At 45.8% G+C, this 26,447-nt stretch overlaps 1 protein-coding gene across 1 annotated transcript in view; it reads left to right on the forward strand.

The window, feature by feature from the left end:
• LOC144138795 (protein kinase C, brain isozyme-like) overlaps positions 1-26,447 on the forward strand; it is a 180,532-nt gene that overhangs the window by 140,435 nt on the left and 13,650 nt on the right. The window contains 3 exon segments of the mRNA XM_077671265.1: positions 1,171-1,369; positions 1,372-1,700; positions 8,308-8,637. Coding sequence (XP_077527391.1) covers positions 1,171-1,369; positions 1,372-1,700; positions 8,308-8,637 — 858 coding nt within the window.

Below are 26,447 nucleotides of genomic sequence, written 5' to 3' on the forward strand. Positions count from 1 at the left end.
CTCTGACCTTTGGAATGAGGCTACCAGAGCAGCTTCCAAGTCAGCTTGAGACTCTCTACCATCGGTTGCATCTCAATGCAGCACTCACGTACTCCTACCACCATTGTATTGGTCAAACCACAACAAACAGTGCCAACTGTGGATCACCGGAAACCGTTGAACAAATCTTGCTAGTGTCTGGCATACAGCCAGTTAAGAAGCCATCTTGCACACTCAACCACGAATCTATCTTTGAAAGCTCTTCTTGCACCCTCACCATCTCCATCTTCTCAGCAAAAAGTGCTGGTTGCATTATTTAATTATTTACATGCAATTGGCATCACAGAAACGATTTAGAACTAAATGTCATCATCCTGCAAGACCATTAAGATTTTTACGTCACCCATGCAAAGCTTCACGTTAACCTTTGTTTTAGCTTTTCCTTTTCTTTTCCTTCTCTTCTTCCCTGCTTACTTCAGCACCTCTACTCCCTCCTTCCCATCACCTCAGAGTAGCATGTAGGGGACGTGCTGGCAGATCCCCTCTCCCTCCCTCCCTCCCTCCCTCCCTCCCTCCCTCCCTCCCTCCCTCCCTCCCCCCCCCCCCCCTCTCTCTCTCTCTCTCTCTCTCTCTCTCTCTCTCTCTCTCTCTCTCTCTCTCTCTCTCTCTCTCTCTCTCTCTCTCTCTCTCTCTCTCTCTCTCTCTCTCTCTCTTATTTGTTTGAAGTTTGCAATAAAATTGGTGTCAGTGTTATCACAGCAATGGAGGCTTTTGAGTAACCCAAACTTGTTTTTGTCTTCATGACCCCTCTAAACCACCCAAAACTTGATGCCCGGCCTTCGTTGCTAGAGGACGTGATCCGAGTGTCCGACTTCTAGTTCCTGCAAACACCAGGCGAAGAATGTGGCTTGTCCTTCGCTGGCATTTGCTGCGCTTAACTTAACATGGCGCACCTCATAGCCCAGAGGTGTAGCTTCGGCATCTTAAAACCCCCGGAAACTCAGCGCTCAGCCAGAGGACATGATCTCTGCATTAAACTTCTACTTCAGACAAGGGCAGGCACTGTCCTAGACGAGTTTTTGCCCGGTTTTTGCTGTGCTTATTGGTGTTTTAACGAGGCACACCTCTCACGGCAGTGTCGGAGCAATCAATTAAAGCCCCCCCCCCCCCCCCCCCCCCCCCTCCTGGCAGGACGTGATCCGGGCGTCGGATTTCCACTTCCTGCTGGTGCTGGGCAAGGGCAGCTTCGGCAAGGTGCTGCTGGCCGAGCGGCGCGGCACGGACGAGCTGTACGCGGTCAAGGTGCTCAAGAAGGACGTCATCATCCAGGACGACGACGTCGAGTGTGCCATGGTGGAGAAGCGGGTGCTGGCCCTGGCGGCCAAGCCCCCTTCCTGGTGCAGCTGCACTCGTGCTTCCAGACCATGGAGCGGCTGTACTTCGTCATGGAGTACGTCAACGGCGGGGACCTCATGTTCCAGATCCAGCAGTGCGGCAAGTTCAAGGAGCCCGTGGCCGTCTTCTACGCGGCCGAGATCGCCGTCGGCCTGTTCTTCCTGCACGCGCGCGCCATCGTCTACCGGGACCTGAAGCTGGACAACGTGCTCCTCGACCAGGACGGCCACATCAAGATCGCCGACTTCGGCATGTGCAAGGAGGGCATCGTGGGCGACAAGGTCACCAAGACCTTCTGCGGCACCCCGGACTACATCGCCCCCGAGGTGGGTGGAGAGGGGGAGGGCCGCCGAGTTGGGACCGGATGCCAAATGGACTTTTTAAAGAGAGTCTCGAAGTGGCTAGACCTGTTTTGTGGCTGAGTGGCTAAGGCATTCTGCTGCAAAACCCAAGGTCACGAGTTCATTCCTGTCTGCAAGAGCCATTTTTATGATGGAGGCAGAAGTAAAAAGCTCCTGTGGGTCAAGATTTTGGCCTACATTAAAGACCCCCAAGTGGTTGAAATTAATCTTCTGAAGCCCTCCACTATGCTGCGCTTCAAAGCCCAGGCATAGCTTCGGCTAATAAAACCATCAGGATTTGATATGGGTGGGCCAGGTGTTGTGACTGGAATTCTGATGAAGGCAATGCCAGCTGTAGGCTAGAATACTGTACTTTTGCATTGCTGGTCTAATAGAGGCAAAATGCAGAAGCACCTGTGCATAGAAGACTTTGGCATATGTTAAAAATCCTGAGGAGTTTGGAGGTAACCCACCGAACTTCAGTATAGTGTGTCGCATAATGTAGACCTACATTTGGTAGGATAGGATGCCAGTCAGGATTTTTTGAGGTCATTGTGAATGAAAATAGGGGATATTGGGGCTTTAATTAAAGTGTGCTGAGTAGGGGTGTGCGAATATCAATTTTTTAATTTCGAAGCGAATTCGAATAATAAAAACAAAGTTCGAATCGAATCGAATATTTTTCGAATATTTTTCGAATACGAATACTTATGGTTTTTTGTAAAATTAATGTTTTCACCATCTAGAGACACAAAAACTGCAACTTTATTGCACAACAAATCGCACAAAGTAAAATTAGGAATTACACAATACCATTGCACTCAACAGATTAAGGTCTGCACTCACTTAAATGTTAACATGGAGAAAGGTTAACTGCTCGACATGTTCGGGGAGCAGTGACAACCTCCTGCTCATCACCACTTTACCAGATATCGAAAACAGCCGCTCACTTGAGACACTAGTAGCTGGCATGCCCGAGCCCGTGCACATTGCCGCGCGCTGATACAGTAAAATCTTGATTATACTAATCTCGCGGGACTGTGAAAAATATTCGTATCATCCGAAATTCGTATGAACCAACACAGACCAAAAAATTTAGCGCTGAAAAAAGTTTTCGTTTATTTCTTTTCCTACTTTTGCGTGAAGAAATTCGTGATTTTTCTTTTTTTAACCCCCGTGTCGCAAAGCAGTCCCTTCTGGAGCACGTAATACTTCGCGCTCGTCTCCTCACTCGGTGTGCCCAAGCTCGCTACACGCCGCAACAGCCAAGCATGAACCGCATGGTGTGGTTTTGCACGCGATTTGCTCGCCTCGGCTCTGCGAGCGCTGTATTTTCACGCCCACATCGACGATTTCACGCCCGCGGTAGCGCCTACCTCGGTCAGAAAATGACGCAGTACGCGCGGGGTAGAATGGAGGAGCCTGACTACTTGCGATGAGATCGAGACAGCCGGCTTGGCTCCGCCAGAGACGGTTAGGCTTAGCACCCCGGCAAATATTTTATGGGCGCTTTCACTAGCGGCGCGGATGATGTTTTATAGCACCGTTATCGCATGAATTATCAGCTCCTTTACCGCACAAGCAACTTCGTGTCTCCCTTGAGCCGCATTTTAAAGAGCGGTTAGAAGCGGTCGCTCGAGCGCCCGCACCAAATCGCGGCTGGAGCCGACGCCATGTTGGCGTCGCCGGCCGCGCCGCGCGCAGCGTGGGTAGAGTGTACTAGAAGTTTTAGAGTGGCCCGACTGGCCGCCCGGATAGGTGCTCGTTTCGCGCAGAAAATAGCGGCGGCGCTGTAGTCAACGACCATTGAAAGCGAAAGCGGCGGCTGGCCGCGCGCACGGCCGCGTGGCCGGCCGGGCCAGGAAACGCTTTACGCGCGGAGCGCTGGAAATTTGTTCTGCGGGTCGCCCAATTGCTGAAATGTACTCTAGGTACAGTGGACTGTGGGTAAAGAAATGAAAAATAAACGCTGCAGCTCATTTTGCGTTAGTTCTGGCTTTCCCGCTCGACAAGGAAAATTACGGATTTTGCTTCGGTGCAGCATTCGTAACGGATTGTAAATAAAGTAATTGCAGCGACATTTTCGCTATTCCAATTTCCCATAAAAATGTATTTTGCGTTGAATTGCGTATTATGAACCAGTTCATGATTGCTTTATGATTGTGTCCTTATTGTGCTGCTTGATGGACATGACACGAAAAAATATGAGGACTGGGATGATAGCTTCTCAGAAGAATTTCTTAGTTATTGTCTTGCAATTTATGCTCGGACTGCTGTTATGTGGGTTAATATCATGAGTTGCATTTGTTTTTTATTGCGTGAGTTGTTCTTATAGCAGTATTTAAGCAGTGGCCCGCTTGGGATAATTACGGGTCACCGTGGTGGCCGAACAGAAAATGACACGTGCAAGCGAGAGATCTTTTTAGAGTGGTTAGCTCAGTTAGCTCAGTTGTCCCAATGACCGTCTTTCATAGAACTATTCCCGCAAAGTTATATTAATCGCACCACCTTTCACCTGATTCGATCAAGAAAGGAGTTGAATCAAATTAACACAAATTTATTTCACAAGTATGCTGAGGGTACAATTACACGCACATAAAACAAATGCAAAACATAGATCAGAAAATATATTGCCCGCGACAAAAATGAAATATAACACATCTACTATAGAGGTAAAGGTTCAAGAACGCGAACATGGAGGTTCAAATAAAACGGAAACAATACACATTTTGTTTTCATTTTCAATAGCCCATCAAATGAAATGTAACGCGGGAAATCATGCACAAAGTCTACACATGTAAAGGTTTAGGAATAACGCTAACATGGAGATTTAAATTCACATTTTTGCCCATCGCATTTTCATAACTCGCCCTCGATCATTAGCGAAGGCTAAGTTTAAGGTGTTGCTCCCACCTTAGCATGTAATCACGGAACTTTTAAACATTTGATGTAGAAATGAATCCGTGTCACAATGTATACAGAACCAAACCAAATTTGCTGTCAAGGTCTCACATGCTGGTCGCAACCAACGCTTAAGGTGTTTGTTGTGAATAAGGGCTGCAGCACATCCATAACGCTGTCATGGTGGAGCTCCTTGTCGCTGAAGCAACTGATAAAAACGTCATAGAGATCGCTAATAAACTTTAAAAAATGTGCGGAAGGATTCAGAAGTACCCCAAATTACAAGAGGTAGTAAACACAGCGGCGTCGTCCCCTGGCATGTAGGATTGGTCCTGCAGTCTTGGCACTTCGTTTTCAGTGCACACTTCCTTACCAAGTGCCTGCATGCGACATAGCAGGTTAATAAAATAAGAAAGCCCACTAACAACAGTACACGCATCAACGGTAGGGGTATCCCAGAAGAAGGCTTTTGGTATTTTCGTTCCAAATAGGAACGTAAAAAAACAGTAAACTTTTTGCAGCATAGAATGTGCGCCCCGCCGCTTTTGCTTCATTCGCAGAGTCAAGAAGGGGAAGGGAAGAACATTCCTGGTACCTGTACGTCAAATTAATCCCTCTTTAACTCGAACTCTGCTATATCTCAAAACATCTTCTCGAAACTTTTTCTCGCCGTGTGTTTACCTCCCATAGGCGCTACGCATTTGCCCGCTTTATCTCCAAACTTTTTTTCGGAGAACCACGGATGTCTCTAAATACTGGCCGAGAGGACACAAGGCAAAGTCCGCTGCAGGCAGCTGATAAGGTCCCCGTTCGAATGATTACTCCCACTACTCACCGAACGCGATTGTGAAGTGCAAGTTTACGCGGACTACGCGTCCCCGTTACCGGAATTAATGCTGTCTGGCGCGTACATCATTAAGATAGCTGTGGACGATGCAGCTGATCATGCGGACGAGGAGGAGCCTCTAGAAGTGCCTACAACGGCAGAAACAACATACATGCTGCGTCTGCTTTGTAACAAGGTAGAATGTAGCGGTGGCGACCACCAATTCATGCGATGCGTTGAGAATTCTCGGGTACGCTTTTCTGGGATGCAGATGCGAACGCGAAACAGCCGAGCACAACGCAGTTCTTTCTTCTGCAATAAAATTTCTTTTTCCTGCGAATTATTTTGCCTTTATTAGGAAATCTCCCCTGTGCCATAGTGCTTTTGTTAGCTGTTATTTGCTAGCTGTTAATTATTTCAGGGACCTGGCTACAAATTTTCTGCATTTGACTTAACTCGAAACTCCGCGCTTGTCTGAAAATTTTCAGCTAATTTTACGACTTTGGGTTAACGAGAGATTACTGGATATCAACAATTAACGTTTTCAGAAAACGCATAAAAATGAAAAATTATCGTTGGGGGGAGGGGGGGGGGGGGGGGGAGGTCGGTAATTTTATGGCGGGTCGTACTAGTTGAAAGTTTGCTCAAGCGGAGTCATAACGTTTCTGCGTCTACTTTCTAAATTAGCTGACCAATGGCGCAGGTTCGATTCCCGGCCACGGCAGCTGCTTTTGTGATGGAGGATAAAAGCGAAAAACGCCCGTGTCTTCGTGATTTCGGCGCGCGTTAAAAATCCCCAGGTGGTCAAAATTAATCCGGAGCTCTCCAGTACCGCTTACCTCATCGCCTGTGTAGCGCCGGCGCGTTGAACCTCATAATCCAAAATAAATCAGCTTCGCAAGCGCAAAACACCGCAGCGAGCAACGAAAATATTGCCGCGCGCAGGCTGGGGGCTAGTGCCGAGGAGCGCCGGCTGTTCAGTTGTTGACGACAGCAGCGCCGCCGCTATACCGGTTTTATTTTCTGCGCGAAAGTCGACCCGGCGGAGCAACGGGAGAGGCCGCCGCTCGGGCCACTCTAAAACTTCTAGTACACTCTAGCGTGGGGGTGGTTTCGCGGCGGTGTCAGCGCGTAGGGCGTGCGCAGAGCGTTTTCGCGAGCAGAAAACATAGCCCGGCCGTTTCTGGAGAAAGAGTGACAAACAGGGGAGCGAGAGCCGTCACTTGCTCGTTCAGCAGTCGGGTGCCTCGCCGGCTCGTTCGTACCTTCCGCCGGGCCGCGCAGGTCCGTTCGTAACAGCCGAAATTTTTCCCATTGCAAACGATGCAATTTCGCCGGGACTTTTCGGAAATTCGTATCATCCCGAAATTCGCACCCCCAGAATCGTATCAACGAGAGTCCACTGTAAATAACACCAATACAGACACGCTCTGAATTTTTTTTTTTTTTTTTTTTTTTTTTTTAGTTTTGGGTGGTTTGAATATTTCGAACAATAAAAGTGTCGTTCGAATCGAATCGAATACCAAAAAATTCGAATCGAATATTCGAAGTTTCGAATATTCGCACACCCCTAGTGCTGAGTCCTAGTTGGGATATTAGAAGGAAAATGGGGGTGTGGGTTCATGCTCATTTGTTCAACAAATGGCAGTAGGCAGGCTCATGAATGACAGAGAAAATGCAAGGAATGGAATGTTAAGTTTGCTGCTTATTTGGAAAGAAAACATTTAAATGTAGCTACCGAACACCATCTTAATGGAGCATAAAAAAGTGTAGTCACAAAGAGTGCAGTACATGAAAAGCTACGTAACGTGGAAAAGCTATACATAAGTTTTGGAAGGGAGTCGATAAAACAGTGCATGACAATTCGGAAAACTGTAGGGGCAGGCACCTTGAGGTCCTTTTCAGGAGTTATGAGTTAAGTGGCGTAAAGTTACCTTTTTGACTACATTTTCAGTGAAGTGAGCGCATATGTGGCCACTTTTGTTCACCTAAGTTAAGAGGTTCACCTGTACTCGCACTCGACATATCAGTAATTTGTGACATAGTACTGCGGCATGCCCTGTCACCTGAATGCATCCTCACTGTAAGAGTTCCCTGTTTTGAAATGACCTCCATAGTTGCATTTTTTTTCTTCGTCTTCTTTTTTTTTTTTTTTTTTTGCAACATAGATGCAAGTCTTGCAAGAATCGAAAACTTTCTATCATTTAGCTCCCAGGCCGGAGAAAAAAATTTGGCCACCTTTGCAACTGACAAGCGAAGACTCAGGAAATGGTGGAGCTGGTGATCTTCACTACCTTTAACTTGGCCCTTCTTAGCCCATCTTATCAGCAGGTCAAGCACTGATGCTACCAAGCGCATGCTGCCTCTCTCAAGTACAAGAACACCTGCATGTCACAGCTCACATCATTACTAGGCACAGCCAATCCCCTGACGTGTGCGCCTCCCCAGTTGAACATCTGCGCCACGACGTGCACTCCCCACACCTGCTCTTCGGCTCCAGCCTCCTCGCACTTTTCCTCACACTTCTTGGCCTAGCATTTTTTTCCTCCCCACTTTGCTGTGCCTACTATTGAGCGACACCCGGCACAGCTGGAAAATGTCAGGTCGGTTCATGTCGCTAGGAAATGTCGGGACACGTCTGGTGGACTGCCAGGGTAGCAGGGTGTCTACCGAGAGGTAGGACTAGAAGTGGGTAAACGCCGGTAACTTGATGGAGGGCTGGGATAAGGAAAACATGGGTTCAGACAGCGCATGATAGGAGCAGTTGTGAGTCAGTGGGAGGGGCTTCTGTCCCGCAGTGAACATAGAAAAGTGGCCTGTTGGTGATGACGATGGTGACGACTCCCCCGTCCCTCCCGTGTGCAGATCATCCTGTACCAGCCGTACGGGAAGTCTGTGGACTGGTGGGCGTACGGGGTGCTGCTGTACGAGATGCTGGTGGGCCAGCCCCCCTTCGACGGGGAGGACGAGGAGGAACTGTTCGCCTCCATCACGGACCACAACGTCTCCTACCCCAAGGCCCTGTCCAAGGAGGCCAAGGAGGCCTGCAAGGGCTTCCTCACCAAGAACCCCTCCCGCCGCCTGGGCTGCGGGCCCTCGGGCGAGGAGGACGTAAGGGGGCACCCCTTCTTCCGACGCATCGACTGGGACAAGATCGAGAACCGTGAGGTGCAGCCTCCCTTCAAGCCCCGCATCGTGAGTTGGCTTTCTTGTCTTCTCATACTCTTTCTCTTGCAGAGGCTTCGTTTCGCGGCGGTGTTTACAACGGTGGGGTTCTGCACTGGTATATACTAGAGGGAAATCTGGCACCAGTGAGTAGGCAAGCCTTGCTTCAGCGAGCGTGTAGTCAGGTACCACAGAGAAGGGTTCCATCGTTACTCAGCATGACTCTCCACCGAGCCCGGTTGCAAGCCTGCAAGCCCGGTTATGAACCCGGTTGCGAGCATAGGCCTTCACCAAGCCTGGTTTCGAAAAAAACGAGAAAATGTTTGTAGAAGATTCTTTGAAGTTGCTTTGTTAATGAATAGTGGGGCTCCAAAAGATTTATGTGTGAGGGATTATTTAGGAGCTTCGTGCTCAGTAAACAAGAAAGAAAATTTTCCTTTTTTTGGTAATTTTGGATTCAGGGGCGAAAACGAGCCCCGTGGCTAGCCAAGCCAGGTGGGAAAGAAATATTTGCGGGTGCCACGTTGGCACCCACGGCAGCACGCGATTCCAGCGATGGATTTCCCTCTTGTATATATTAGTGTGAAATTCCCTGCTTACAATGAACTAACACTCGTCTATGTCTCAGCGCAAAGTGGAGTTGTTCTTTCTTTGCTACAAGTTTGCGCTCTTTCCAGCATCTTTGCGCTATGTAGTTGCGCTGTTGTTCTGTCCGCGAGTAATTGCAGGGATGGGGAGCGTGCGTTGTCACTCTGTAGTCTATCTGTGCCTGCTTGCCTGCTCTTTTCGTCTCCCCTCGTCCATCTGTGTCTCTCTCCCCCCTCTCCAACGAAAAACACGGCACTTCCCGTTTACCCTAACCTTTGTTGTGTTGGGGCCAGGCTTCAGCGGCGTCTGCCATCGTCGCCACGTCTCTGCTGTGTGATCTGGGGCAGAGTTTGTTTCGGAAAGAACTGTTTTGAGGGGGAACCTCAGTGGCAGGCATTTCACGAAAACAAAAATGGAGCCCCAAGTAATCGCAAATCCTGTGTCTCTTCAGGGAGGCAGGATAAGTTTTTTGATGCCACTTTTTCAGCCACTTTTCTGGTGGAGGCAAAAAGCAAAAACGCCGTGTGTTCGAGATTTCAGCGCATGTTAAAGATCCCCAGGTGGTCAAAATTAATCCGCAGCCCTCCACTACGGCGCACCTCATCGCTTGCGTTGCATCGGCGCGTTAAACCCTGCAATCAATCAGTCAATGTGTTCTGTGTAACAGAATAGTGTGAGTTTTGTTAGGGCATGAGAACCGGGAGTGTTTGTTTATAAACGTGCGGAACTGCCACTCAGTTGAGCTCCTACTGAATGAAATGGATTTTAGTGATTCCTTCAGGTTGTGCGTCATGAAGTTTTATTGGAACCTGGGGCCAAATTATAAAAGTGCGCATAATGAACTCACTGGCCAAGTATGGGATACAGAGGACTTACCAGGGATCTCACCTGTCCACCCTTGTTTGCGACCTTGGAAATTTTGTGTACAAGGCCTTCGGGAAGATACCAATTTTACAGCATCAATTTTGAAGTGTGGAGATGAGGTAGCAGTGTCTGTGCACAAATCATTCGTACGAGCACCACGTTTTATCCGTCACCACATGTAACGGACATGATGTGTGACGAGATACAGGGAACACGATGGTATCATGGAGCACACCATACGAGCGCTGCTTTTTGAACTTTGAATGTGTTTTTGTCTGGAACATTTTCGAGCGAGAGGATGTGTGTTGGAAATGGGCAAGACATTTTGAAACGCCCTTTCTGCCTCTTTCTGTGGGAGACAATGAGGGGTTGTGCCGAAAATAGCCTTACTGTGACATTTCTGAATTCATCTACATCTGCTTGTTGTCGATGAACTTATAAGTACAGTTGTTGCACTGGGCAGTGCTTCTACATTTTGTGACTTCTTTTTTTTGCAATATATTTTGACCCCACTGAGAACTGCTGAACAACAATGTTTTGAATTCAGGGTGTGTTCTCCTGTGAAAAGTGTGTTCTCTTTGTTTGAGCAAACTTTCTTTTCATGAAAACCTTTTTGAAGCATACTTCGTTTACTATGTCCAAAAAAAAGATGAAGAAATTGGTGGAGCTTTTCAAGTATTTCTGTCGGAACAACAAGCAACATTTTGAGGGCTATTTTATTTGAGAGATAGTGCACTAGCCCGCAAAGCGGCCACCTTGGGGAAGAACCTTTCATGAAACTTGGAAGAAATTAGCTGTGACAGTTTGGACTACGCTCCCCGTCCCTTAGATGTTGCTCTAGTACAAACGTGTGGCTAGGCTCGTACCTGTCTGTGTTCTTCAAAGAGCGCAGACATTGAAAAACACTGTGCGACGACCACCGCACTTGCTTTGGCACGAATAAGTCTGCGACTTCGATTGCTTCTTTTTCCGCGTCATGAAGTTCATGAAACTGTCTTCAAGCTTATCGATGCCATCCAAGTAAGGTCTGGTGCCGTCCATTGTGCTACAACAGCGGCGAATGACGCTGCAAGCTAACGCAAGCAGTTGGGAACGCCATCAGGGTCGCTAGTAGGGTCCGCTTCTTCGGTGGTCGCCGCATCGTTGAGGTCCACCACAGCCTGCATGTTGTCGTCAGCACTTCCAAACTCACGTGCTATTGTGCCATTCACAATTGGCGCATGGGAATGCTGACAGCTCTGTAAATTCATTCGTGAAGCATTCAATGCCGCCGTCTTTGGTGTCTGAACATTGATCATCACCATCAGAGAAAGTTGGCTTTTCTGCAGGGCGTTTTCGCATACAACGGTGTCAGTGGGGACGCGAAAGCTCCGCTTTAAAAGCTGCCATGCGTACCTGGTGTAATCCACTATGATCATTGACAAGTCATAGTGGCAAGCAGAAGGAGACATCAAGATTCTTTGCAGAAGGGATGGGAGGTGCAGACTTGGCTGATTAGTGTGTGAGCACCTGCAGCATCACTTGCCATCGACTTGAGAAACATTACAAGATGTTCATATGTACATCTTCAACACTTCAATTCTGCACAAAAAAACAGGATCTGAAGTAGATGGCGTGCGCTTTTTGTCTTGACCTTGGTAACGGCTTTCTGAATCAATATGGAGCATTGGCATCTGCGTATAGAAAAACAGGCCTGCCTTTCCTCACAATCACACTGGCACACACCTGGGCATTGTGCGGGTACTGCCGCTAGTAATATATAATTGCCATGTTTTTTACAAACAAACATTTTTTGAACAATTTTTTTGAAGGGGGAAAAATGTCCCTTCAGAAAGATCCACACACAAAAAAATCTTTTGGTACTCCCATTACTTTTTGTCTGCTGTATAAACAGAGGATTTTGTCGTGTTTTTGATGCGTTGTGACACTGAAACTCCCTTTATGCGCTTTGTAATATACACTGGGGCTGATGTGGCATTGTCTACTTCCGTCAAGTCATCCACCGAAAGCTTTTGTTCGTTGTTCTGTTGTTCCTACACCGTGATTTTTGTCAAACGCTGCATCGCAAAACACATCGTCAGAGCAACAAAAACGTGTCAGACATCATCTCCGGAGATTGTGGCAAATAGCACACTGGCATTTCGTGTGCGGGTCTGCTTTTCGGTGTGGCTGTCCACCTGGTAAGGACCTGCATGTGTTGCTGTGATGAATCGCACGAGGCATGTTTATCGCTTGGCTGCTTTGCATGGCGTCATCATTGCCGCTGAGGAGCGCAACGTTGTTGCATGGTGCAAATGCACCCTGTAGAGCACTGCAAACGGGCTTCTTGATGTTGTGCCAAGAGCTAACCAGAAGCGGTGAAAACGTAGCCAAAGCGCATGGAGTTGTGCAATGAGAGAGCATTTGATCACTGCGACTTCCTAATGTTTAAGTGGAGGCAAGAGGTTTGCCAGGTTGAAGGCAGTGGCATAATTGCATTGACAGAGAAATAGAGTAAATCATTGCGCTAGAAAAAATGAAAGCACCCCTTGTTTAGGTTTTTGTTATTTTGTGCTAGCTTCGATCATGATGTTGAGCTCTAACCAAAAGGCCCTACAGCAACTTCAACATTGGGTTATTTGGTGGCTTGAAAGTAAAATGAAAATTTGTTGTGTTTCTGTAGTCCTGCCAAAACTGAAGGCCAAGTAGGCTGGGCACGTTTGTGTGTAAAAAAAAATTAAAAACAGCATTGTCGATTTGAAATAATCTATACAGCAGACTTTGTAATGGCAGTTAATGAACCAACCGTTTCGCAATTTTAGGCTGCTTGCCATATTTAAATGCTAGTACTAGTAAAACAGAGCAGACTAGTATCTCGTGGGACCCTCATATTGTGGCTGCCTTACGATATCGGTTTGTTCACTTTGAGCAAAAGACCGCATTCTGCATTTAAAAAGTGAATTTCGAAAGGCAATTGAATTTTTATAGCCTTGTCCTGTCATGATCTCAGTAAGTTCTTCCACTTTTGTCAGGCTACCTGATTCGACAACTCTTCTTCTGCGTAGTAGTGCAATGTAGTTGCTGCAGGCAGCAGATGAAGTCATCCTTAACTGCATTAACTCCATTCAGGGCACTCTTCTGAGTAGCATGACACTGCTATGCTGTGCCTTCAGCCACTCTCTGCCTCACCTCTCCACGCTGGACGATGAGAGATGCGAATGAGATTTTAATAGTGCAGTCAATGTCAATGAGGCTCAGAGGAAAAACAAAAATAGCTGGGGTGGTTTCTCCCTTTGTCTTTGCAGAATACGTATAGGAAGGTACAGCACTTCCGGTCTACCCCTCCTATATATAGAGATTTTTTTTTTTTCTTTTTTTCAGAAGTTCGAAAGAAAGTGAGTTTGAATGCAGATGTTGTGACGGAAAATATGGGATAACATGTTTTCCATGCACGAATTTTAGGCAGTCAGGGGTGAAGAGGTTTTCTATGGTTAGCTCTGCTCTTTTTCGTTTCGTTGCTGGCTTGCATTGCCGCTGTCCTGGTGGTTGACGAGCGGTCGTACATGAGATTAGCTTACTCTCAACTTTTGTCACACATATTGAAGAAGTGCAAATATCTGTGAACTTCCTTGTAGCAAAGTGGCTTCAGACAGCCTGTGCTTCAGAGGTAGACAATTTTTCTTTTCTTTCAGTTCTAGCTAATGGTTTTAAAAGTAATGATTCCTCTGGGTATGTGGTTTTAACTGCAGTCTAGTCCTTTAACAACGACTTGATCGTTATGTACCCTTAGCTTTTAGATGGCAACACTGAGGCAGTTTTCTGCTTCATATTGCAGACAATTATTTATGGCATTAATATGGCTTAGTAGCTCAACTGCTGCCTTTTAAAAAGCTCAATCATTGCTCATTTTAAAATTTAAGCCTGAAAAGTTCATCTTAAGGCACCTACAAAGTGGTTGAGATTGGGTGACGTTTTTGTGGAGCAGTCAGTTAGACTAAAACACTTTCACCAGGGCAGGCTTGCTGGGTGAAGCCCTGACCCGCACAGTCCCTTTCTTGGTTCCCGGCTTGGTGGCATTACACCGTGTCTTCAATGGTTGAAGCTATCATGGGGATAATAGGGCGGTGTTACATTTTTTTGTGGCACTTGTTTATCGCGCTGGCAAAGCTCTCATTACAATCAAGATTTTCCAATTACTTCGTTGCTTGCGGGACTTGACAGTGCAACTTATTTCTGCGTAGGCACTGTTTTAGCAAGGATGCAACGTTTGGTGGCCGTACTGTCTTGTGAATTTGTGACGCGAGCATGTCGAAATGATGGAAGTGTTGCAGTGAACTCTTACTCCGTTGTGCTGTGCTGTAAAGTGAAAAAGAGTTTTGCGTGCCTGTCTCGTAGACAAGTTAGTGGCTGCTGAACCTTTTGACCCGCTTTCATAGTTAGCTCGCTCCCGTTTCTTTTGTCGGCTGCGGCTGTGGCTTCGTATGGTTTGTTTTCACGGTTTGCCTGGTCCCCTCCTCTTCCTTTCCCCCCTTCTCTTCGTGCCCTTTGCCCCCCATCCGACTGCCCCTTGCAGAAGAACCCCCGGTCTGGAGAGAACTTTGACCCTGCCTTCACCCAGGCTAAGCTGACCTTGAGTCCGGGCGACCCGCTCGTGATGCGCAGCCTGACGGGCAACGAGTTTCAGGGCTTTACCTTCGTCAACAGCAACTTCTGCGGCAGCGCCACCTTCTGAGTCACGCCACGCACACGCCGACCCTTTGGGCGACCTTTGACCTTTGCACGTCTTGCGCTTGTTCGCCGCTGCTTTTGTGGCACGCACTGCCTTTGCTGCAAAGGGATAGCTGGGGAAAGTGACAGCGTTGCTTTCGGGTTAACACATCGTGCTCTGCAGCAGTGCTGGAAAGTTTGTTGCAAATCGGAGCTGACATTTCAGACCTTTTTTTTTATGGGTTAGTATTCGAATGCTGAGATTTTCGTGTTGGGTTGTCATTACATAGGACAGTTTTTTTTTTTTTTCACTAGAAAAAAAGGGCACACACGATGTCTTTCAACACATCAACAGTTTGGTTCTCCTAACACACTGTTTATCTAGGGCAACCAAGCTTTTGTAGAGCTTAAGCAGGCAATACGGAATGTCTGCTCATTTAAGAAAAGGCCTTAGGAGTAAAAGGGTTAAAGAAACAGTTTTTCTTCGTGCCTCCTGCATGGCAGCTTTGGATACAGACTAGCGCACTGGTTTTGGCTCAGATGGGGCAACAACTAAATCCAGTGCAGGCATGTGAAACGCACGACTTGCAATTGAATAGCCCAAGGTCAGGAGTAGAGTAGTATGCAGCAATGAGTGGTTCGTGCCCTGCTATTCAGCAGCTTTCATGGCATTATTGTGCGAAAGGCCACTTCAGCTGCTTTGCTAATCTGCCATTTTTGGCTAGATTGCAGTCTAAGGGCCATTGCTACGCATTTGTCAGCTGTTGGGGGAGGTTTGTTAAGGGCAACATTATATTGCCAAGTGCTGTGTTGAAGCAGCGCTACTTAGGGTATCCTAAAAATGCCTGCCTCTCTCTGGTTGCTTTCTCATTAAGTTGTAGCAGGCATGCACGCAGCATTCATGCAAGCGCTCATAGATTTCTTCAAGCACCAAACAAAAAGCTGACTCATCACGGCTCAGTTAAAAAACGGTTCAACTGTTACCATGGTTATAGCAGGGTGCAAATATGACAGGGTACCAAACGAGGCGAAAAATTGTCATTCACTGCGTTGGAAGCTCTGTGACACACGAGCCAACTGGCGTACATGTTGCCAATCATGTTCGCAAGTCGACACTGTTATTTGTTGTAGAGCATCTCTTTATTCCTCTGCACATTCTGCCATGTTTTGGTCATGCCGCTAATTATGAGAAACAGGGTCCCTTCATTTCTGCAAGGCGCTCTCGGGCATCTGTCTTGGTGGGCACGCCAATTCCACTAGTCTGTCTAAGCTAAAAGATCGGGTTTGTGTGAGGCAGCTGTGCAGCTGTTTTGTATGTAAATCTTTGATCCTTGTCTCTGGACACTTTTTTTCACAAAACTTTGCCTTGGGTCGATCTTTTCATATGTGTGTGGCCAAATTCATATGTGTGTGTTGGCCAGCACACTTATGATGCATGTTTTGGGAGAGAACTGTAGTGTTTGGGTGTGCCACATCCAAAATGTTGGTGAGAATACTGCTATCCATCTGTCCTGCACTCCATTATTCATTGGAACAACTTTTAATTGAAACTCGAGCCCACATGGTTTTCGATGTATATACTACTATTAAAAAGAAAACAGTTCAAGAAAGAACTTTGGAAGGAAAAACAGAAACGGGATCAGAAACAGAACAGCCCTAAACTTGCCATCACGTGGCATGACACGCTTTTTCCTTTATCCTTATAAGCTCACAGTGCTTTGCCAGTTATCATCTCTGCTCAGCCCTGGGGCTGCACTGGTGTTGCACCCAGGTTGCACCGGGTCTGCTCTGTTGCGAGGCGGTGCGTGCCGTGGCATTGCGGTGTGCCCTTTTCATTTTCTCATTCCGAGTGGGCCCACAGCGCTTCCCCAGCTATCAACTCTCTTCAACCCCGAGACTGCACTGGTGTTGCACCCAGGCTGTACTGGTGCCGCCCTCCCTATTTGGAGGCAGTATGTGCCAAATCAAAGGCTTTCCATTTATTCCACCCTTGTCCCAGCCGCCGCAGGTGCATTGCATGGGCCACGCTTTTCCCAGATATGTTGTCGCTCCTCTATTCGTGAATCTCTCGCCGTTGTGCAATACTCTACAGCCCGCCTAGCGGGTTCTCAAATACTCTACCGTTAAGTGTGTGGTATTCTTCCAGATTTTAAGGGCACAATTTTCTTCTCTCTTGGATGCACATTTGGAGCGTGTACGTCTTTACTCTTTCGTATCATATTACCTTCAAGATGCAGTCTTCTTCATGTTTCTTGTCGATCCTTGGCCTCTGTAGGGTGTTGTGTGGGTCGTTTTATGGTCTGCTGGGGTGTGGTGTTCAACAAAACTTGCGTAGAAAACATCCCTCAGAGATATTCCTTGCCCAAACGAAACATTGATGCTCAAGTAACATGCCTACTGCTACTAAAAGCATCAGTGAAAGAGACTAAACTATGCATTTGCATACTTTTAATCCCACGCAGTTGTTTCGATTACGAAAACATCGAAACCCACTGTGGTTAATAAAATGAAGGGGTACTGTCACGTCATTTGAGTGCATGGCAAATGAGCCTGTGAGCTTGGTTCTTAGGGGTTCACGTACAGTTCTCAGAATTTGTCCCCAAAAAAGAGCTTTGTGAACAATGCCACTGTGTGCTTCCCGCAGTACCCCCTATAGTATTCTTGTTGGGATTGTTCGTCATAACCTTGTGCTAATATAATAAAATGTTGTAAACATTGTTGAATTCAATGAAGTGTGTGGTATTTTTTCCTTCTTCTTTAACAAAAGCACTTCAGTATTAGCACGGTGGGGCTACGAAAAAAAAAAAGAAAGATCTGCCATGGTGGGTCGGAAAGCACATAGCCCAATTGCCATGGCTTGGCTTGACTTGGCATTTCTGCAAGGACGCATTAGATGGTCTTCATCTTCACCCTTAGCGATCACCTCTCCCGTCAATATGCTCACCAGAAATTAGAGCTTTGGCTAGAGCTGCCCTGTTTGATACTTCATTTACCCTACATTTTTTTGCGTTTATTAATAGAGTATACCCCTGTTGAGATGAAATCAGTCAATCCGAATTCTCGTGTCACTGCAAAATTTTTTTCTCATTTTTCCCCAATTGTAAGTCTACTTCAATAACCATCCTGAAGCATAGAGATATTTGGGTGTATCTGGGCATGTAGGCAAGCCTTTTTTGGGGGGCACTTCATCAGCTGAGATGAACTTGCGATAAGATGAACAAGTTTGCATACTCCCTTCGACTTCGTCTTAATGGGAGTCTACTATATCAATATGGATTTAATTGGGCAGTTTGTGGCATTATTGCTTTGCTCTGGCATTTTTTAGTTGAGATTGGTTGCGAATTGAAGTAGTCATGAAATGAGGTGTGTCCTGTTAGCGATTAACAAGCAAGCTGTTAAATATTTAGTAGTACTTGTATGCTGGGTAGTTGGTTCATGACTTAGAAAGAAATAAGTTTGCGCAAAAGGCGGGGACAAAGATATAAAGGACAAGACGAGCGCAACATCCAACTTTATTTATTATAAAGTAGGAGGTTGCGCTCGTCTTGTCCTCTCTATCTTCGTCCTCGTCTTTTGCGCAAACTTATTTCTTTGTATAATAAATATTGCCGCACTAAAAACAGACCAAATACTTGAAGACTGAGGGTATGTTGCACCATGTTTTTATTTATGTGTTGGTATGGTGAAAGTCAGTCTAGGTACTGGAAACTTCAATTAAGCATGCTTAATTAAAGGCTTTGCTCTGAAACCCTAGGGTGGTGTTTGACTTGTGGTGCTGTAGCTTGAAAATTGAAAGTTCGCCAAGCTTTTGTAGCTGTGCAGTGTACTCCAAAAAAATTAGAACAAGAGTCGAGATTAAGGGGCTCTGAGAACAACGTACAGTTTTGTTCAGTTTGAAAGAACTGCGGTTTTGTAAGTTGCTAAACTCCAGTCTAGCTGCAACAGACGTTTCTTTTAACCGAAAAGACACAAGAAATATTGAAAAACTATCAAACTTGTCATCACAGTGACACAATTGGTGCAGGAATGACGTATTATTGGCCAGCACTGGAAGCATTTCTATTGGTGTGTTAACCGTGCGTCAACACTCAAGTGATATGATCAGGTAAAAGTACAATCCCCATTACAATCACCCAGCTGTGTTTCTGAGCAGCCACCAATCGCACATACAAGGTTTTGCGATGTCATAGAGAAATCACCGAAAAGTGCATGGGGAGTCATCACTGCTTCGTGTGTTGTTCTTTATTATCAAGGTTATTTGTTTGAAGTCACTCATTTTCCCTCGCTTTGCTTCAAGTCAAGATTCGGTTGTTCAGTTCGGTATCAAACTGTGCATTGGATTTCTTAAGGGGACTATTTAGTTCAGGCCGCATTCAACCTTCTCAGCTACAGCGAAAGATTTTGTTCTCATGACAACTTGCTGTTAGGGGAGCCCTGAGTCGCACCTTTGCTTTTGATGTCAACATAGCCCTCACACTAAAGTTGTTGTGTCGAACTGTAGCCACCCGGGACCGTTATCCCCAGTGTTTGGGGAAAATAGGTGGAGGAGAATCGTGCTATAGATGTCAAACGAGCGGCAAAGTAAGGACTGAAGTGAAGAACGAATGGGAAAACAACCTTTGCTGGTTTCTGTCTATCTTGCGGCCTTCTAATTTTTTTCTTCAAAGTATGTGCTACCAGCACGCTTCAGTAGTGGTTTGCTTTTCCTGTCACAGTCATCGCATCACGCCACTGGCCCTGAAAGCAGTTGAAAGTAAGAAATCGGTTCAAAGTGAATGGTGTCGCAGTCCGGGAACACCGGGGCTTACGATGGAATGCTGGAACGAAAAAAATTGCAGTTGTTTACAGCAACTGGTAATTCAACCGTGGGGACAGCTGTTACTGGTGTGAATTGCCGGTACGCATAGAACCGAGGATGCCAGTGCCATGCTTGAATTACCGGTATGCTGGCACTTCAGAAAGCTGGCAGGCTTGCAAGTGGGCCCGTTCGCAGCAGTATGCCACGCATACGTACTTCATTTCAAAGATTGTCACTATAAAATTGGGCTAGCTGTTTGGAATGACACTTTTGTTTTCTTTTTCCATTGTTGCGGTACTGTTGAAACTCTGTACACATTTCTATGGTTTACAGTAGTTTCACGACCCATACTGATAGATTCCACCATAATTTTGCTCAACCGCCACAGTGACCGAGTGGCTCAGACTCTGTGCAGCTGAGACTATAACTACGCGGGTTTGATCTCGGCCACAGTGGCTGCTTTTCCGGGGGAGGCAAAAAGTGAAAGCTCCCGCGTGTCGAGATTTCGGCGCAAGAAACGTGGGTGGTCGAAATTGATCCGGAGCCCTCCGCTACGGCGCTCCTCGAAGCCCAGATGTAGCTTCAGCACACTAAACACCGCAATCAATTCAACAATTTTGCACAAGGCCATCTTTTCCCTCTTTTATATTCCTCCCCTTTGAGTGGTGTGAACCGCGGTTAGGGTTGCCACCTTTCCCCAAAGAAAAAAACCGGCCCTTGGGGGGGGGGGGGAGGGAGGGGGGGGGGGTGCGCTATACAGAAGGTTGAATTTGTGTTAAAGAAGAGACGCCTTGCTTTTTTTTACATGCATGCCATTTATTGTAGCGTTTTCCTACAGAGAAATCCACATAACATTTGTACTGAAAGTGATTGAGATTTTGGTTATTGCTCTGAATATGCTGCTCTGAAATACTATCGCACTTGCTGACCGCACCAGCGGCATTTTGTTTTGTTGCTCCTCTCTTTCATCCCCTTCCATCTCAATCGCGCCTGGCCAGGAATCATTCCGGGCCAGGAACCGGCCAGGAATTCCAGGAATCGCGCCCGGCCACGTATTTTCTTGGCTTGCGTGTCTTTGCACAGCTTGCCAACACATACTTATCATTGTAGTTGCTGTATTAATGCTTACAAAAGGCCAAAAATGAAATACCGCGGCACGATAGCCAAAAAACTGGCCAATATCGGCTGGTTTTAGGTACAGGCCAGCAACCAGCCCGCTGTCTAAAAAACCGGTCAGGTGGCAACCCTAACCACGATAAAAGATTGACTGCTCCTCTCCCCTCTCATGGACTGACTGTCTGTTTCGGGCTGCCAAAAATCCATCTCCTACCGAACCTTAAATCCCTGTGGCTTGGCTGTAGTTGGAGCTTTGGGGTGTACTGTCAGGCATAATCGTGGCATTAAAGGCAGAAGCACTCACCGAGCTCTTACTGATGGGGGAATCGTTACAGGAGCAAGCCTGAGTAAATACTACAAAGCAGAAGCACAATAAAAATAGACAGACAAAGGGCATGTGACAGATAGCCGAAGAAACAGGTTGCACTTTTTCCCGTGGGTTGCTCTTTCTTTTGCGGTTCTGTTTCAATGTGAAGAGGCTTCCCTACTGACCCCGATGTGGTTCCTTCTGCAACCTAAGCAAAATCTTACACACTGTTAAAACATCGTCCTGTGAACAAGCTAAAAAAAGGTATTAAAGAAAAAAAAAATCCCGTGTCATCTCCACTAACGTGAAACCTGGGGAGGGGGCGAAGCATGCAGTGTAAAAGTTTATTCTTGGCGCCTTGGCGTTTTTGCCAACGGAGATGAAACCGTTGGATGGTAAAGGTATACAGCTGTGCTGTAAAATTCTCGTGTTTTTTTTTAAGCACAAAGCATTCTAGCACGCGGCGTAAATGAGTGTCTTGGCGTTTTTTTTTTTGTATGCTTTTACGTTCCAGTGCGATGCGTAAACAAGTTTCCTGATGTTTTAATAACGTGACTACATGAGGTGATGATTACAACGACGACAGGAGACGTCAACAGCCCCAGCCGTCAAGTGGCTTCACCCCTTAAAAAAAGAAAATTAGTGCGAAAAGTTTCCTCTATTGTGTCACAACCTGCCAGTCGTATGTCACATCAGCTGTCGCAAGTTCCGCAACTTGTGCATCCTGCTGTCAGTCAGCAGATGTCAAAATCGTTTGTTTTATCCATTCTGGTTGGTATATGTTTTCAAGTGCTTCTTTCCTGCGCGAACTGTTGGTTTTACGCGCGGGTGATTTATATACCGTTTTTGTTACCTCCGAACAAGTTCCCGTTTCTTTGTTGCGCCTCTTCAGTTGTTTTTAATTAAGCACTTAAGTTCCCTACAGTGTAGGCAAAGGGTGTCCATGACAGGTTGACTCGCTGGCCGACCCACAACATGACAACCTGACAAAGTGTCTAGTACGTTTTAAAATAATTGTCATGGAAATGAAGGATCTCAGGCCATCTCCCCTAACTTGAATCCTGGGGAGGAGCAAAGCATGCAGTGTGTAAGTGTACTCTTGGCGCCTTGGCGTTTTTGCCAATGGAGATGAAACCGTTAGAGGTAGAGGTATACTTCCTTGCTGTAAAAGTGTCGTGTCTTTGAAGCACGAAGCGTTCTAGTCCGAGGCGTTGAAAAACAAATGTCCCAGTGTGCTCATTCAGTTCGCGTTTTTGCCCGAAGCCAAAATTTCAATTCTCCTTTCACAAATACAATGTACAGTCCTATGGTTTTTGAGCCTGTGGGTCACGGATTAGTAGGTCCCATAGAAATGTGATCAGGTGAGTCCCCTCGAGGCAGAAGCCTTCCATGTCTTGTCGTTCAGTTGACTTCAAACATCCTTGCCGTCCACACCTGTCATATCGTAAATAAAAGTGTGTACTATGGAACACCTTGTGCCCCAAAGGCACATGGAGATTGGCGGGGGTGGTGGGAGGGGAGTGCTTTATGAACAAGAGTAGGGTAGAGGCAGGCCAGTAGTATTCGATGAATGCTTTTACTAGTGGCAAGGATGCTGATGTTTATCGTGATTCCCGCTTGTATTATCAGCTCCTTTCCCACACGGGGAACTTGGTTTGTTGGCACGAGTGCCATTTTGGTGAGTGGTGACACCTGCAGTGGTGGCTACGTGCGTCAGTTCACGGTCGCTTCCAGTGCCATGTCGAGCCGCTAGGGGAAGTGACGTACCAAAGTCCTGCCCCATGTCGGAGACATTTGGCCATGTCACTCTGTTTCCCTTGTATGGGTGGAAGTCATGCTGTAGTCCATTTGCTGTGTGCTGCTTTCTGCATGGTTATGTGAGCGTGAGAAATAAAACAATTAAATTATATTCCACATGACACGGGCCGCTCATACTTCCTCACCCAGGGTATTCTGGTGAGTAAGGAAGGCAAGCTGTGTAATTATATTGGCCTTATGAATGAATGCCTGCTCTTCTTTAAAAAGAAATAAACAAGTTTAATATTTTACAGCTCAGAGCAAGAGCTCATCTATTGCTTTTCTTGTAGTGGGAGGCTACGTGAAATTTCAACGGTTTGGGTATTTTTAATATGTACCAAAATCTGCTACGGTGGGGGCAATAAGATTCTGCTGTGAAGTGCCTTGGTTGCTTGCAGCCGTAAATGGCATCACAGACATCTAAAAGTTCATGAGTGTTCTTTGAATTTGTCTTGCAAAGCTAGCACTGACCCTTGCTTTGTGCTCGATATAATGTTGGATCAATTGGCTCTACCAGGTTGTAAAGAAACAGAAGCCGTCGGGTGTTTATCTTTTCGGGTTGAATCCTTTGACAGCTAACTACAGAAAAATATACTAAATGTTTCTACTACAAAGTTATTTTGCTCCATAAGTGTTCCTTGGAAGAGCTTGCTGCTTCCAAAATACTAATGTGTTCACAAAATTGGTTGCGGTTGTTGCGAAGAACACTGAGTGCCTGAAAATAGTAAGCACATTGGACTTAGCTGTTTACGGACAGCAGTTAAAAGGGTCATGAAGACAAAATGCAAGTTTGGTTTTAAAAAGTCCGCTTCATTCTAATAACAATGGTACCCATTTCATTGCTAAGTTCAAACAACTCATCTACATATGCGGTGGTGGCTCTCCAGTCACCTTTTCTCTTGGTTTTTATGTCGCAGGATCTTGATTGTATGATGGGCAGCTGCCAAATGAAGCCACCTCAAAGTGGTTGCAGTGGTGTGTCTTGCTGAATTGATGAATCGTGTCCCTTGCGTGTCTATGGGCAGATAACACACTGAAAACCGTTTTTAGGGTTTTCCTTATTCCATCAGTGCTGATGTGTAGTGCAAAGTATGAAAGTTTTCAAATATGGGTTTTTCTCTTTTTTTTTTCATTAAAAAAACTCCTTTAGTGACTGCAATGAAGCAAAGTGGGTTACCAAAGCTAGTTCTTTTAAGTTACACAAGGCTGTATTTCATCTGGCATGCGAGTGTGGTCTATCTTGTCAAGTGTGACTGGCAAGCAGTTTTCAGAAGACAGTTGCTTTGTTTGTTTGTTTGTTTTGTTTTATTGTTTATTGACAAAAACAATGTTCAATAGCGGTCTGTCGTGATGCCAAGGCAAGAGGCGGCACTGAAAGCCACCTGACTGGGCCTTCGACACCAGACAGTACACGCAGCAGACAACATGAGCGCAACATACTTCAAACCAGATAGCTGGATCTCAAACACTCAAAACACACTACTATATCAAACATTACATTGAATGAAATATAAAATGTTCAAACGCATTGCAAATTATCAAGCTCATACAATAATAAAAAAAAAAACACATACAGAGTATCAAACATGGTAAGGCAATATAGGTAAAAAAAAATGACAGAATTTGTGGTCAACACATACATCACCAACATGACACATAATCATTAAGGTCAAAGGAAGAACACGTTCTTTAGGACTGAAAAACAAAATGTACAGAAAAATCACGATTGTTCGAGGAAATAGGTTTTACTCAGTTTTCTGAAGGCGAGCAAGGAGGGAGAACTGTCTATTGCATCCAGAAATGATGGATAACAATTCAGAAGGTTCGGAATTTGCCATTTCTAATAATTGCAAGCCATATTTAGTTCTCGTCTTAATTTTGACAAAGCTTTTATTTCTGAAATGATATGGTGTCTCCGTATTTGGTGTCTCCGTCCCTTTGTTCCTACGGCAAAGAGCTGGAGGTGGAACTTGCACTGTTTATTCCATGGCGAGTTGAGAAAAGCAAAAATACAGAGCACGGCGTGGGAAAGCAAGACATCAAATGGGCAGAGTAACGTTCTCCACCCGATTTTAACGATGCAGTGGGACTGGTCGCTGGGAAGGGAGCAGATATGCCCTTCACCAACTTCACACCAGTGGTCGAAACAGGTGTGTCAACACGAAAAGCATGGTCAAGCACAAACATACTAAACCGTACTTGCTGAGTTGTGACTCGTAGGTTGCAAGTTGCCATGCTGAGTCAGTGCATGTACAGGAGGGACCCTTGGTTGTTTTACAATCTCATGGTAGGCAGCATGGCTGGGCTTGTGCAGATATGCGGGGCTCTTTTGGTATGTGGGCTTTGCTGCAAAACACTGAGCCTCTGCGGGAAAGCTCGCTGCTGAGTTGGTGTACATGCTGATGAGGTATTGACGGTCCATTCTTTCACCTGGGTGGTTGAGATTTACACATAAGTGTATTTCATCATCCTGAGCATCAATATGCAGTCAGTTTTCATCTATGGTGTGTAAAATCGGAGTTGGGCAACTTGTTATGCCATTCTGTTTCGGGCAATTTTTTCATTATGTACCTATCCTTTTTATCCCTTTTTGCTCTAGAAGGACCAGGGAGTGCAACTATACCACTGCAGTAACTTTAGCATTGTTTCTACAAGCACTGTACACTTATTAATGTCAGGTCATCAATTACCAATGTTTACGTAAAACGGACGGCATAAAATCTCGTGCTAGCAAAGCGAAATTCTATTTTCTTGTGTTCATATTGCACTATTAAGTTCGTAAACTTTCAAATTCAGCAAGAATGATGTAAATCTGACCACTACATTCCAAGATATTGTACCCGACAGTTAAGCTCGTGGGGAAAAAATTGGCTCCGAGAAAACGAGGCACCCAGTTTGGAAACAGGAAAGAATGGTCAATGGGTGACCTCAAATGGTGACAGCTCTGTAAGCACTTATGAAAATTTTGCTATAAAATTTTGCAGGTACATTCTTTGGGACCTGTAGGCTGCAAATAAAATAATACAGAAAATAGATTTTTTTGGCAAATTTTCGGTCCTCAGGACAAGTGTCCCCCCCCTTAAAGGAGCCATGAAGAGAAAAAACAACTTCGTTTAATTTGAAAGAACTAGGATTCAGTATCTCACTCAGCTCCATTGCAGCCCCAAAATATGTTTTTTAACGAAAAAAAAGCAAGAAGTATTTAATAACTTTCAAATTTTGCGCCACAGTGACGTGTTATGAGCGAGATTGACGTCATACAGGCCAACAATAAAACATAATTTTCAGTCCGTTAACTGCACGTTAGCATTCAAGTGATGCGGTAAGGTGGAACTAGAGACCCCATTACAGACGTCCAGTCATGTGTCGTCGCGACAGGTCAGTTAGGGGGGCGCCAATTGCACAAACAAGGTTCCGTGACGTCATAGAAAAGTTGCGGGAAATTGGCTAGGGGGTCGCCACGGCTTCACACGTTTTTGTTAATATCTCCGTTATTTTTTCGAAGATTTCGATGATATTGGTATCATTGTTATCGGGACTAAGCAGTCTTTCTAATAAACCCAACTTGTATTTTCTCTTCATGGCTCCTTTAAATGCTGAGGAACAACAGTGCCGTATTTTCTCACGTATAACCCGTCCTTGCGTATAATCCGTAACCCCACTTTCAGCCGGCCGGAAAAAAAG

This window comes from Haemaphysalis longicornis, unplaced genomic scaffold, assembly GCF_048455015.1.
Source record: "Haemaphysalis longicornis isolate Haplotype H1 unplaced genomic scaffold, Haemaphysalis longicornis Haplotype H1 scaffold_5, whole genome shotgun sequence".
NCBI lineage: Eukaryota > Metazoa > Arthropoda > Arachnida > Ixodida > Ixodidae > Haemaphysalis > Haemaphysalis longicornis.